General features: G+C 41.2%; 1 protein-coding gene across 1 annotated transcript in view; it reads right to left on the bottom strand.

Annotated features, from left to right (window-relative positions):
• GCH1 (GTP cyclohydrolase 1) overlaps window positions 1-10,968 on the bottom strand; it is a 110,086-nt gene extending 99,118 nt beyond the window's left edge. Inside the window, exon 1 of the mRNA XM_053697605.1 lies at window positions 9,892-10,968. Within this exon, the coding sequence (XP_053553580.1) occupies window positions 9,892-10,225 (334 nt within the window). The 5' untranslated portion in view covers window positions 10,226-10,968. The remainder of the gene's footprint in view (window positions 1-9,891) is intronic.
• Between the last annotated feature and the right edge of the window lie 4,465 nt (window positions 10,969-15,433).

Raw genomic sequence — 15,433 nt, forward strand, 5'->3', positions numbered from 1 at the left:
CCGCTTGGATGAAGACTTCTCCCGGCTTCGTTGAGGACTTCTGCCCGCTTGGATGAGGATGGATGTCCTGTCTTAAAAAAACTGTAAGTGGATCTTCGGGGGTTAGTGTTAGGATTTTTTAAGGGTTTATTGGGTGGGTTTTATGAACTTTGGGCAACGAATAATTGTTTAGTTTTAAATAGGAATTATTTAGTTAATGATAGTAATTTTTATTTAGATTTATTTTAATTATATTAAATTTAGGGGTGTTAGGGTTAGACATAGGGTTAGGTTTAGGGGTTAATAACTTTAGTATAGTGGCAGCGGTGACATTGGGGCGGCAGATTAGGGGTTAATAAATTTATGTAGGTGGTGGCGACGTTGGGGCAGCAGATTAGGGGTTTATAATATTTAACTAGTGTTTGCGATGCTGGAGTGCGGCGGTTTAGGGGTTAATATGTTTATTATAGTGGCGACGATGCCCGGATCGGCAGATTAGGGGTTAATATTTTTATTATAGTGTTTGCGATGCGGCAGGGCCTCGGTTTAGGGGTTAATAGGTAGTTTATGGGTGTTAGTGTACTTTGTAACACTTTAGTTATGAGTTTTATGCTACAGCTGACTTTAAAAGGCGGAACGAATCTTGTCGGTATGGGCTTTACCGCTCACTTTTTTGCCTCCCAGGCAAAACTCGTAATACCGGTGCTATGGAAGTCCTATTGAAAAAGGACTTTTTGAAAGGTGCGGTATTTACGTTGCGTTACGTGTGCGGTACAGCTATACCTACAAGACTCGTAATACCAGCGGTAGTGAAAAAGCAGCGTTATGAGCCATAACACAAAACTTGTAATCTGGCCGAAAGTGTTTTAACCCCTATATCCGCCATCAAACCCACACCGCAACTACAAATAAAGTATTAACCCCTATATCCTCCAACCCCAACATCGCAAACTACCTAATAAATCTATTAACCTCTAATCTGCGATTAACCCACAATGCAAACTACCTATTAAAGCATTAACCCCTAAACTGCCAAAGCCCATAACGCAAACTACCTATCAAAGTATTAACCCCTAAACCGCCCACAACATAAATAAATAATTAAATTACTAAGCCCCCTAACCTAACACCCCCTAAATGAACCCAAATTACAAAATACTAAAGTTACTATTAAAATAAAAAAAACTAACACTACTTTAAAAATAAATTAAAGTATAAATTAAATGGGCAGTCTAGTCAAAATTAAAATTCTGGTGTAGACTGTCCCTTTAAACTATAATTACTTAAAATTAAAAAAATGTAAGATTACAGAAACTAAAAAACAAAAATGATCAAATTTTAAAAAAATATACCTAATCCCAATGAAAATAAAAAAGCCCCCCAAAATAAAAACACCCCTACTCTAAGAATAAACTACCAGTAGCCCTTAAAAGGGCTTTTTACAGGGCATTGCCCCAAGATAACCAGCTCTTTTACATTAAAAATACACTAAGTCCCCCCTAACAGTAAAAAAAAACCACCCACCAAACCCCCCAAAATAAAAATCCTAACACTAAAAAACCTAAACTACCTATTGCCCTGAAAATTGCATTTGTTTGGGCATTGCCCTTAAAAAGGCATTTAGCTCTTTTACAAAGTGCCCACCCTAATCTAAATAAATAAACCCCCCAAAAAAATGTTAAAAAACCTAAGTCTAACCCCCAGGTTAATACTCACCATTCCTGAAGTCCGGCGGAGAAGGTCCTGTCCCATGCGGTGAAGTCTTCTTCCAAGTGGCAACCTCTTCTTTCTTCTTCCAGGAACAATCCGGCGCAGAGCGGAGGGCGGAGCTGAAGACCGGTGACCCTGGAACCGAAGACCGGCGACCGCAGAGGATCCTCTTCGTACGATCGCCGCCGTACACTGGTTAGTGAATTCAAGGCACGCGATTAAAAATGGCGTCCCTTGAATTCCTATTAGCAGATTTGATTCTTCAAATTCAAATCAGCCAATAGGATGAGAGCTATTCAAATCCTATTGGCTGTTCAAATCAGCCAATAGGATGAGAGCTACTGAAATTCTATTGGCTGTTCAAATCAGCCAATAGGATGAGAGCTACTGAAATTCTATTGGCTATTCAAATCAGCCAATAGAATTTCAGTAGATAAATAGGCATATTGTGTTGTGGGGTTGTCGGTTTAGGGGTTAATACTTTTATTAGTTCCGATGTGGATTTTATGGAGGATATAGGGGTTTTACGTGTTAGACTTTTATGGGAGATTTTATATTTTTTTTTTACTTTTCTTGGGCACCAGCAGTTTCTAAAGTGCCGTAAGTCACTGGCGACTCCAGAAATTTGTATTTACGCTCATTTCTGGACATCACTAGTTTATCCGACTTACGGCACTTTATGAACTGCCGGCGCCGTATATGTAATAGCCCGATTTGCAAGGTGAAATTACGGGCAGCGCGGGTTGCAGCGCTTGCGCTGAAGCCTGCGCCGTATTTGTAATCTCGCCCTGAGTGTGATTTTTCTCCAAGCACCCTAAATAATATGAAGGTCTATTGATCTTTACAGATTTGAAAATGTACACTAGCCTGTGACAAGTAGAAAAAGTCAGCATAAGAACCAAGAAAAAAAAAAAAAAAAAAAAAAAGGGTTGTGTCTGTATTTGGAAAACATTGAGATTAATTGTATTTTTGTCTTACTCTTGACTAAGGGATTGTCTTACTCTTGAATAAGGGATTCTCAAAAACTCGCCAGCATACAGAGACACTATCAAGCTTATTTTTACTGAGCCCTTTATTGGAAAGTAGGTGTATCTCCTTTACATAGAGTATTATTGAACTTCCTGTAAAGGAAAATAAAACCCCAAAAATGTCCTTAAGGGAACAGTCAAGTCCAAAATAAACTTTTATGATTGAAATAGGGCATGTAATTTTAAACAATGTTCCAATTTACTTTTATAACTAATTTTGCTTTGTTCTCTTGGTATTCTTAGTTGAAAGCTAAACCTAGGAGGCTCATATACAAATTTCTTAGACCTTGACGGCTGCTTCTAATCGGAATGCATTTTGACAGTTTTTTTAGCACTAGAGGGCATTAGTTCATGTGTAGATAACATTGAGCTCACGCACGTGAAGTTACCTTGGAGTCAACACTGATTGGCTAAAATACAAGTCTGTCAAAAGAACTGAAATAAGGGGACAGTTGCAGAGGCATAGATACAAGGTAATTACAGAGTTGGTTATGCAAAACTGGGGATTGGGTAATAAAGGGATTATCTATTTTTTTAAACAACAAATATTCTGGTGTTGACTATCCCTTTAATGATTAAGATAGAGCATACAATTTTAAACAACGTTCCAATTTACTTGTGTTATCAATTTTGCTTCATTCTCTTGGCATCCTTTGAAGGATTGAAGGAGCAGCAATGCACTACTGGAAGATAGCTGAACAAATTATTATGCCAATGACAAGAGGTATATATGTGCAACCACCAATCAGCAGCTAGCTTCCAGCTCCTGAGCCTACCTGGGCATACTTTTCAACAAAGGATACCAAGTGAATGAAGCAAATTAGATAATAGAAGCAAATTGGAAAGCTGTTTAAAATTGTATGCTCTATCGCCATCATGAAATAATTTTTTGGGGTTTCATGTACACCAACAGTCTATGTTGGATTTCACAAAACAAATTCAAATGATGAATTAATTCCACAACTAATGTATGGTATGATTTCCAATCTTTAGGCATTTAAAGGACCATAAATGTCCTTGCAAATGTTAGACTGTGTTTCAAAATATAGTTTGATTGTTAACACTATTACTAACCTCTACTAAGAAACCCCAAGGCAGAACATGCAGTAATCTGAGATGTCATTGCATAAAAATGCATCCTGTCTGCAGAAAGAACAGGACACATACAGGAACTGTAAGCACTTTAACTTTGCAGCGTTGTTCCACATTTGGCCGTTCTCTTCAAACAGAGCTGTAATCTGGCTGCACTTTGTAATTTTTTATCACAGTACATCCAGAGCAAAGTGCTGTTTTAAGTGAACAGTCCTTTGATTGCTGACTGGCTCTCTGATTTTTTCAAACCCGCCCCTTAGCCTTTCCCAGTCTGCAAATCTGTTTTTTTTTTCTGACATTCGTATGAGCAATGCACCTTTTTTATTACTACATTTCTATGTTAGACCAAGAGGAAACTTATTCCGGAGACATTTTACAATTTCTTTTTTTTTTGTCTGCAGCTAATTTGCAGTTCAATTTTTAACTACTGCACTATATTATAAAACTTTATAAATTGCTTTATTCTCCAGTTAACCAACAAATTGCATGGGGTCTGTTCTGAGGTCTGATGCGTGTGTGGGTCTTTTCTGTGGTATGATGTGGGCATGGGGCTGCTCTGGGATCTGTTGTGGGCATGGGGCTGCTCTGGGATCTCATGTAGGCATGGGGCTGCTCTGGGATCTCATGTAGGCATGGGGCTGCTCTGGGATCTCATGTAGGCATGGGGCCGCTCTGGGATCTCATGTAGGCATGGGGCCGCTCTGGGATCTCATGTAGGCATGGGGCTGCTCTGGGATCTCTTGTGGGCATGGGGCTGCTCTGGGATCTCTTGTGGGCATGGGGCTGCTCTAGGATCTCATGTGGGCATGGGGCTGCTCTAGGATCTCATGTGGGCATGGGGCTGCTCTAGGATCTGTTGTGGGCATGGGGTCTCTTCCTCATTCTGATGTGGAAATGGGTCTGCTCTGCGGTGTGATGTAGACGTGTTTGTTTTAGGGTTTTTATTGTTTGATTTTTAAAAATATAAATATACTCTACTAAGAAAGCATCTTCCTTATACAGTGTGAAATTGACGAAGGCACAGTTAGCCACCCAGAGATGGCATAGGTTCTGTTCTGAGGTCTGATGTGTGCATGGGTCTGTTCTGTGATCTGATGTAGACATGGGACTGCTTTGGGATATGATGTGGACAAGGGTCTGTTCTGATGTAGACATGGAACTGCTTTGGGATATGATGTGGACAAGGGTCTGTTCTGATGTAGACATGGAACTGCTTTGGGATATGATGTGGACAAGGGTCTGTTCTGTGGTCTGATATGGACAAGGGTCTGGAATATGATGTGGGTATGGTTCTGTTCTAGGGTATGACATGGGCATAGGAATGTTCTTGTGTCTGTTGTTGTTATGGGTCTATTTTATTCTATACTGGAGTTTTATGTGGGTATGGGGTCTGTTCTGATGTGGACATGAGGTTCTGATGTGGACATGTTCTGTTCTTGGGGTATATGGGGACATGGGTCTGTTCTGTGGTGTGTGATGTAGTCATGGGTCTGTTCTAGGGTTTTTATAGCTTGATGGTTAAAACTATTACTATACTCTACTAAGAAATCACCTTCTTTGTACAGTGTGAAATTGATGATGACACAGTTCTGTTCTGAGGTCTGATGTGTGCATGGGTCTGTTCTGGGTTCTGATGTTGAAATGGGGTTTCTTCTGATAGGGACATGGGTCTGTTCTGGGGATTTATGTTAACATGGATCTGTTCTAGGGTTTTTATTGTTTGATGTTTAAAACTATTTCTAACCACTACTAAGAAAACATCTTCCTTGTACAGTGTGAAATTGATGAAGACAGAATTAGTCATCCAGAGAAGGCATGCGGTCTGTTCTGAGGTCTGATGTGGGCATAGTTCCGTTCTAGGGTTTGACATAGGAATGTTGTGGGGTCAGTTGTTCTTATGGTTCTATTCTGGGGTCTGGTGTTGTGAACTTGGGCCTGTTCTGGGGTCTGGTGTGCATGGTTCAGTTCTGGAGTTTAATGTAGGCATGGGTCTATTCTGGGGTCTGGTGTGGGCATGGGTCTGTTCTGTGGTTTGATATAGGTCTATTCTAGGGTCTAATGTGGGTGTGGGTCTGTTCTGAGGTTTGATGTGAGCAAGGGTCTGTTCTGGGGTTTGATATGGGTAAGGGTAATTTCTGGGGTTTGATGTGAGCATGGCTCTGTTCTCGGGTTTGATGTGAGTATGGGTCCGTTCTGGGGTTTGATGTGGGCATTTGTCTTCTTCTGAGGTTTTATGCAGGCATGGGTCTGTTCTGGGGTTTGTCCTAAGTTTTTATTTGGTCAAGGGTCTGTTTTGGGGTCTGATGTGGGCATGGGATCTGTTCTGGGGTTTTACTGTATATTGGCATGGGTCTGTTCTGGGGTCTAATGTGTGTTTGTTCTGTTTTGGGGCATGATGTGGCCATGGGTCTTTTCTGGGTTTTGATTAGGGCAAGTATCTGTTCTGGGTCTTTATATGGGCAAAGATCTGGGTCTGTTCTGGGGTTTTATATTTACATGGGTCTGTTCTGGGGTTTGATGTAGGCATGGGGTCTGTTCTGGGGTCTGATGTGAGAATAGGACTGTTCTGGGGCCTGGTGTAGGCATGGGTCTGTTCTGGGTTCTGATGTGGGCATAGAGTTTGTTCTGGGGTCTAATGTTGATATGGGGTCTGTACTGGGGTCTGATGTGGGTATTGGGTCTGGTGTTGGTATGGGATCTGTTCTGGGGTCTGATGTGGGCATGGGGTCTGTGTTAGGGTCTGATGTGGGTATTGGGTTTGTTTTAGGTTTTTATGTGGGTATAGTTCTGTTCTGGGTTCTGATGTGGGAATTGGTCTGTTCTGGCATCTGATGTGGACATGTTCTAGGGACTGATGAGGGTATGGGGCTGTGCTGGGGTCCGATGTGGTCATTGATCTGTTCTGGAGATTGATTTGTATGTGTTCTGAAGGTTTATGTGGGCATAGTTCTGTACTGGGGCTTTATGTGGGTATGGGTCTTTTCTAGGGTTTTATGTGGAGTGAGCATAGGTCTGTTCTGGGGTCTGATGTGAATATGGATGTGCTCTAGGGCAGTGGTTCTCAACCAAAGTGAGCTCAAGGCCCAGTAAATTTTAGCTAGACATGTCCAAGGCCCAGTAGATATATATATATATGTGTGTGAGCAGCAGGGGCGGGCTGATCTGCCAGGCAAATAGGACCTGGGCTGAGCTACCAGCAAGTAGGGGGGCCCACAAATGGCATCTCCACGGATCCTTGTGCATTCCTTAAGCTGGAGTTTTCAGTTGCCCTATCAGTAACTAAGCAAATAAGTGTGAGTTTAGGGGGGGCCCTGGCGGGGGTCTGTCGCTGTGAGGGCCATAGAGTGTGGGGTCTGGCCCTGGAGGTTGGGTGCCCTTTCTCTGGACCTTAATGTTGGGGGTCCTGGCTCTGGAGGTTGAGGGGCCTGTTGGGGGCAGGTCAGGGAGGCTACCATGTTCATTTGCATAAAATGTAATACATTTTGTTCAGTGTGAGACAGTGTTCCTGGGGCCTTGATTGGTCTCAGTCTGCCCCTGGTGTGCAGTGGGTGCATGACAGGTCGGGGCCCACCAGCAGGGCTATCGCGGCCCGGTACTGGGCCACGGCCCGGCTGTTGAGAAACCAGGCTCTAGGGTGTGATGTGGGCATGAGTCTGTTCTGGAGTATGGCATGGTTATGGGTCTATTCTGGGGTTTTATATAAGCATGGATCTGTTCTGGAGTCTGATGTGGACATGATCTAGGGTCTGATGTAGTTACTGGCCGAGCCTTAGACTGGATGTGAATATAAATCGAGTCTGGAGCCTGATGTGTGCTTATTGTTGACATAATGAATGTGCAGTGGGTATTCATCTGGTTTGGGGTCTTACATGAACCCATAACAATCATTATAGGAGACAGAAGGCAATGGTTCAGTCTGGCTACTAATAGTAGACATAAAGAAGCTGCACAAGACATGAATTTGGTCTGGGGTGTGATGTGGACAAGATTCCCTGTCATAAAGTGAAAATTAATATTTGATCATATTACAACAATTTCACACAATCACCATTTTACATGAGCATGCAAGTGACATAAGAAGAGTAAAAGAGACATGCGATTGGTCATGAATGTAATGTGGGCATTAAGCTGGTACAAAGGAGCTGCAGGAGGCTTAGTGTGGGCATGGTGTGACATTTATCTTGTATATAGGGACTGCATGATGTGTGCATTTATCTGCTGCAAACAGTACAGGGGAAAACAGCCTTCCCTGAGAACTGATAGGAGCATATAGTTGGAATAAAGGGGGGTTGATATGAACATATAGCTAATTAACTAGTAATAACCTTACATAATAAATAACAGGACAAGCCCTGCTTATAAGGAATCAGAATCTAGGAGAAAAGAGAACACAGACACAAAATGAACAAACAACATGAGATACAGCAAACAAGAAGGAAGGACAGTACACAGACGAAGGGAAGAAGAAGAAACAAGACCAATACCTGGTCAAAAAGCTGAAGCTGAATCTTGAGCATTTTCTTAAATGCAAGATGATCCTAAATTTGATGCTTTGTGGTGTTTTTTCCAGAGACATGTGCCTATCACTGTTGGTGATCTTCCACCACTCGATCCCTTTCTATCTATTGCAACTTTAAGGATTGCTGTGCTTAGTTTTTGGAAATGTTTGTGAGGTGCATATTAGGAAACATACCTTACAGAAACTGGGAAACGTTTGTACAAAGTCCAGTGGATCATCAAGAGAAAGTTTTGTATAAAATGGTACTAGAAGCACCCTGTCTGGGGTCTGATGTGAGGATATAGTCAACAAAAAAGAGTTGTGTTTTGGGGACTTGTCTAGTGTCTAATTTGAGCTTGTAACTGGTATAAATATAGGACTGGGCATGCATCAGGTCTGCAGTCTGATTTTGGGCATATTACTGGCATTAAAGGATAAAGTGGCATGTGTCTACTCTGTAGATTGATGTAGGTATATAGCTGACATAGGGTGAAGGCATGCATCTACTCTGGGGATTGATGTAGGTATTTAGCTGACATAGGGTGAAGGCATGCATCTACTCTGGGGATTAATGTAGGTATAAAGCTGACATAGGGTGAAGGCATGCATCTACTCTGGGGATTGATGTAGGTATAAAGCTGACATAGGGTGCAGGCATGCATCTACTCTGGGGATTGATGTAGGTATATAGCTGACATAGTGTGAAGGCATGCATCTACTCTGGGGATTGATGTAGGTATATAGCTGACATAGTGTGAAGGCATGTATCTACTCTGGGGATTGATGTAGGTATATAGCTGACATAGTGTGAAGGCATGCATCTACTCTGGGGATTGATGTAGGTATAAAGCTGGCATAGGGTGCAGGCATGCATCTACTCTGGGGATTGATGTAGGTATATAGCTGACATAGTGTGAAGGCATGCATCAACTCAGGGGATTGATGTAGGTATATAGCTATATAGCTGACATAGGGTGCAGGGGCATGCGTCTGGTCTGGGGTCTGATGTGAGCATACAAATTTAGTACAAAAACCAAAAAAAAATTAGTACAAAACAAATTTAGTATTGCTGCCTATTTCTAGGTTTGTTAAGTTTGTTTGTTTTTAAAATTATACAGGTTGGTAAGATGTATGAATAAAAAAAAATTTTTACGGAGCATTTAATAAAAGTCTCAAAAAATAAATAAAATTCCCTATGTGCACAATCTCATGGCTTCAAAATGACTATGAAGGGTTAGCCTCTCTCCCAATGGGTTGAGTACTTCCACAGAACCACAATGAAAGACGAGCATTTTAAAATGATAAAAATCGTTTTTATGAAGAAATCGTTAAGTAAAAGTTTGGGCAAATATTTCCCTTTAATGTTAACTGGCTGATAAAGACAGATCCTATAGATGTATTGCTGAAGAGATGCACTCTTCTGCAAGCCTGAGAAGAAAATGTATTTATTCAGAATATGAACATTTATTAAAATAAGTTAAGAATGCTTGTTGAAATTAGCTCAAATTCACTACAAGACAACATTTATCATGAACTTTCCACAACCAAGTTATACAAAGTATTCTCTCCATGTTGGACACTCACCAGATATGGTCTCCTGGTAGCCTTTAGTGAAGTATTGCATGGCAGTAGCTGCCCTCCATGGGGTTTTAAGTAAACCTTGTCTCCCTGGGTCTTCACCCAGTGCCCTGAGTATGGTACTATATGCTGCTGCCAGTGAGGGCAAGTTGAGTTCATTGTCCTCTTCACTGCGAGTCCTCTCTTCTCTCCAGCTGTCCAGTGGTGGGGTGCTGACTGCTGCTCTTCCTCTTTCTGTCTTGCTCAGAGCACTCTCAGGTTCTTTCTTATCACTGGGCTTGAAGCCATTAAAGTTCACTTGGTGCTTCTCTGGCAGAGATCGTATCTTGCCAGGATCCATTTGGGCACAGGGATTTAATAAGGTTGAGAGAGCAGGTGAAGATCTATATTTGAAGAGAAGAGCTGTGTGTAGCTCTGCCCTCTAATGATATGAGACTATCCCTAAATGTGGAAATGGATGTATTACCTTATGATCTATTGCCCTAAACACGTGTGAAAGGGCTTACTATATCTCGGTATATAGGGCAAGGGCACCACTATCTGCAGTCTTCTTTCTATCTTGTATGTAGTTCGTTTTTCTCAAGTTTCATTCCTAGAAATCTGATTTCAGAATAGTAACTGTAAGAGTTGCGGAAGAATGAGCTGCAAGTTAACTTTAGTTTCACTCTCTGTTTGCTGCCAGTCTACAGGCGGTAGAATCAATAAGCAGAATCGGGACCAGCTCTTATTTATAAGGTATCCACGATCACCCCTACCTAGACTCCCTGTGTACAGTGACCGAGTATACTGTCAGCCCTTCCGGGGTAACATAAGACTCACTGTGCCTGGGATTCTTACACAATAGGCTCCCTCTCTGTCATGGGGATATACAGGCACTGTCTCTCGGGGTTCTTGCACTACAAGCAGACGTTGTGGGATTTTTGACTCACTGGGGTTTTCAGATAACTCTTCTTACACGCAGCTCAGTCTCTTCCTTGCTTACTCCGTGTCAAACCTCTGTGCCCGCTCTGCCACTCAGCCTACCGGACCCCAATAATCACTAGAAAGTGCAGCTGTGCAGCGTTACCTCGGGTTATATAGCGCTAATGTAGCCCACCCGATGGCTATCGCTGATTGGCTGTAGCAGTGTGTGCGTCACCAGCTGGCTGTGCGGGCGGCTGCCAGTAAGAGGATCAGAGGGACAGTCAGCTGGGTCAGGAGAATGAGGGGGGCGCGCCCTGTGATAGTGCCACTGAAACAGCGCACGGGAAGCTGAAATACCAGGGCTAAGGCAGCAGGAAAATGGTTTGTTTGTTTGTTTTCTTTAATCACCTGCTCATTTACATAACACGACTATTTGCTCACGGTAAATGCAGTTAAAGACAAATCCCCTTAAATGCTGCGTGCGCTCAAACTTGGAAATATACAACTAGAATGCGGCGATTTACTAAATAAGCTGTTCTTATAAATTTGAGTTTTTCCACGAATTCTGAAGACATATGAATTATCACTGAAGAAGAAACACATTACTGTTAACGACAAGGAAGTTGGTTTCTTATTCTTTTTTTGTCAGACTGCTTTAAATTGACTTTAAAATAAAAATATAGGTTTTATTTATATAATAATATGATTCATATAATGTAGTTACACAGAGGTTGAATCCCTTTATACAACAATTGAATATACAAACTAGAAAAAAGGGCATACGTTGCCACCAATACAAATATTACTATTTTTGAATAAGTAACAGATATTTTCAAAGGGTTAATAACCATTGGGCCACTGATTTCACTATGAATATATACAGGGTAGATTGCCCTCCATGCCATGCATTTGTTTTTAGCCTGGCCCAATAGTGTTTTGGGCACAGAAATTGATGCCAACACTGGCATAGAAGACATAATTCTCAATTTTGAATAAGTAACAGATATTTTCAAAAGGGTTAATAACCATTGGGCCACTGATTTCACTATGAATATCTACAAGGTAGATGCCCATCCATGCCATGCAATTGTTTTTAGCCTGGGCCAATGGTGTTTTGGGCAAAGAAATTGATGCCAACACTGGCATAGGTGCTCTAATTCTCATTTTTGAATAAGTAACAGATATTCTCGAAGGGTTAATAACCGTTGGGCCACTGATTTCACTATGAATATATACAGGGTAGATCTACCTTCATGACATGCAATTGTTTTTAGCCTGGCCCAATGGTGTTTTGGGCACAAATTGATGCCAACACTGGCATAGGTGACATAATTCTCATTTTTGAATAAGTAACATATATTTTCAGAGGGTTAATAACCATTGGGCCACTGATTTCACTATAAATATATACAGGGTAGCTCCCCCTCCATGCCATGCATTTGTTTTTAGCCTGGCCCAATGGTGTTTTGGGCACATAAATTGATGCCAACCCTGGCATAGGTGACATAAATCTCATTTTTGAATAAATAAGAGATATTTTCAAAGGGTTAATAACCATTGGGCCACTGATTTCACTATAAATATATACAGGTTAGATCTCCCTCCATGCCATGTAATTGTTTTTAGCCTGGCCCAATGGTGTTTTTGGCACCGAAATTGATGCCAACCCTGGCATAGGTGACATAATTCTCATTTTTGAATAAGTAACAGATATGTTCAAAGGGTTAATAACCATTGGGCCACTGATTTCACTATGAATATATACAGGGTAGATCCCCCTTCATGCCATGCAGTTTTTTTTATCCTGTCCCAATGGTGTTTTTGGCACAGAAATTGATGCCAACCTACGGCATAGGTGCTCTAATTCTCTTTTTTGAATAAGTAGCATATATTTTCAACGGGTTAATAACCATTGGGCCACTGATTTCAATATAAATATATACAGGTTAGATCTCCCTCCATGACATGCAATTATTTTTAGCCTAGCCCAATGGTGTTTTGGGCACAGAAATTGATGTCAACACTGGCATTTGTGCTTTAATTACCATTTTTAAATAAGTAACAGATTTTTTCAAAGGGTTAATAACCATTGGGCCACTGATTTCACTATGAATATATACAGGGTAGACCCCCCTTCATGATATGCAATTGTTTTAGCCTGGCCCAATTGTGTTTTGGGCACAACAATTGATGCCAACACTGGCATAGGGCTCTAATTTTCATTTTTGAATAAGTAAATCATATTTATAAAGGGTTAATGACCTTTGGGCCACTTATTTTACTATGAATATATACAGGGTAGATCCCCCTCCATGACATGCAATAGTTTTTAACCTGGCCCAAAGGTGTTTTGGGCACAGAAATTGATGGCAACACTGGCATTTGTGCTGTAATTACCATTTTTAATAAGTAACAGATATTTTCAAAGGGTTAATAACCATTGGGCCACTGATTTTACTATGAATATATACAGGGTAGATCTCCCTCCATGACATGCAATTGTTTTTCGCCTTTCCCAATGGTGTTTTGGGCACAGAAATTGATGCCAACACTGGCATAGGTGCTCTAATTCTCATTTTTTAATAAGTAACAGATATTTTCAAAGGGTTAATAACCATTGGGCCACTGATTTAACTATGAATAAATACCCTGGGCGCGATCCGATAAAGATCGTAGTTTGCGGCGGAAGCGAGGGAACCCCCGCCGCCCGCAGTTTCAGCGCACAACTAGCTATCCTATATACGGCGCGTCAGAGGCTAAAGTGCCGTAAGTCTGACAAACCAGCGATGTCCAGAAATCTGCGTAAGTACAAATTTCTGGAGTCGCCAGTGACTTACGGCACTTTAGAAACTGCCGGCGCCTACAAAACCTGACTAAAGTTATAAAATCACCCGTACTGTCTAACACACCTCCCAAACATAGCCCGACACGTCTAACCCTCTATCCGCTATCCCCCCTCACTATCCTAACAATAAAAAATGTATTAACCACTAAACCGCCGCTCCCGGACCCCGCCGCCAGCTATATTAAATCTATAACCCCCTAATGTGAGCCCCTACCCTGCCATCTACCTTACCTACCCCCTAAAGTGAGCCCCTACCCCGCCGCCATCTACTTTACCTACCCCCTAAAGTGAGCCCCTACCCTGCCGCCATCTACCTTACCTACCCCCTAAAGTTAGCCCCTACCCCGCCGCCATCTACCTTACCTACCCCCTAAAGTGAGCCCCTACCCCGCCACCATCTACCTTACCTACCCCCTAAAGTGAGCCCCTACCCCGCCGCCATCTATCTTACCTACCCCCTAAAGTGAGCCCCTTACACCGCCGCCATCTATTTTAAAAATATTAACCCATAATTTAATCCCCCTACACCGCCGCCAGCTATATTAACTATATTAACCCTAATTATATTAGGTTTAATATAGTTAATATAGTTATTATATATATTAACTATATTAACCCTAATTATATTAGGGTTAATATAGTTAATATCGTTATTATATTATATATATATATATTAAGTATAATAACCCTATCTAACTCTAACATCCCTAACTAAATTCTTATTAAAATAGATCTAATTAATATTAATATTATTAATTAAAATATTCCTATTTAAATCTAAATACTTACCTATAAAATAAACCCTAAAATAGCTACAATGTAATTAATAATTACATTGTAGCTATTTTAGGGTTTATATTTATTTTACAGGTAACTTGGCATTTATTTTAACTAGGTACAATAGCTATTAAATAGTTAATAACTATTTAATAGCTACCTAGTTAAAATAATTACCAATTTACCTGTAAATCCTAACCTAAGTTACAAATACACCTACACTATCAATAAATTAAATAAACTACAAATATCTAAACTAAAATACAATAAAATAATCTAAACTAAATTACAAAAAAAACAAACACTAAATTACAAAAAATAAAAAAAAGATTACAAGATTTTTAAAATAATTACACCTATTCTAAGCCCCCTAATAAAATAATAAAGCCCCCCAAAATAAAAAAATTTCCCTACCCTATTCTAAGTTAAAAAAGTTCACAGATCTTTTACCTTACCAGCCCTTAAAAGGGCCTTTTGCGGGGCATGCCCCAAAGAAAACAGCTCTTTTGCCTGTAAAAAAAAAACACAATACCACCCCCCAACATTACAACCCACCACCCACATACCCCTATTCTAAACCCACCCAAACCCCCCTTAAAAAAAACTAACACTACCCCCCTGAAGATCTCCCTACCTTGTCTTCACCCAGCCGGGCAGAACTCTTCATCTGATCCGGGCGATGTCTTCAATCAAGCGGCAGTGAAGTCTTCTTCCATCCGGGCGATGTCTTCAATCAAGCGGCAGTGAAGTCTTCTTCCATCCGGCGATGTCTTCAAGCAAAGCGGCATCTTCAATCTTCTTTCTTCGCTCCTCCACCGCGGAGCATCCATCCTGCATGAAGACTGAACTAGGAATGAGGTACCTTTAAATGACGTCATCCAAGATGGCGTCCGTCGAATTCCGATTGGCTGATAGAATCCTATCAGCCAATCGGAATTAAGGTACCTCATTCCTAGTTCAGTCTTCGTGCAGGATGGATGCTCCGCGGCGGAGGAGCGAAGAAAGAAGATTGAAGATGCCGCT

The sequence above is a fragment of the Bombina bombina genome, chromosome 1 (genome assembly GCF_027579735.1).
Source record: "Bombina bombina isolate aBomBom1 chromosome 1, aBomBom1.pri, whole genome shotgun sequence".
NCBI lineage: Eukaryota > Metazoa > Chordata > Amphibia > Anura > Bombinatoridae > Bombina > Bombina bombina.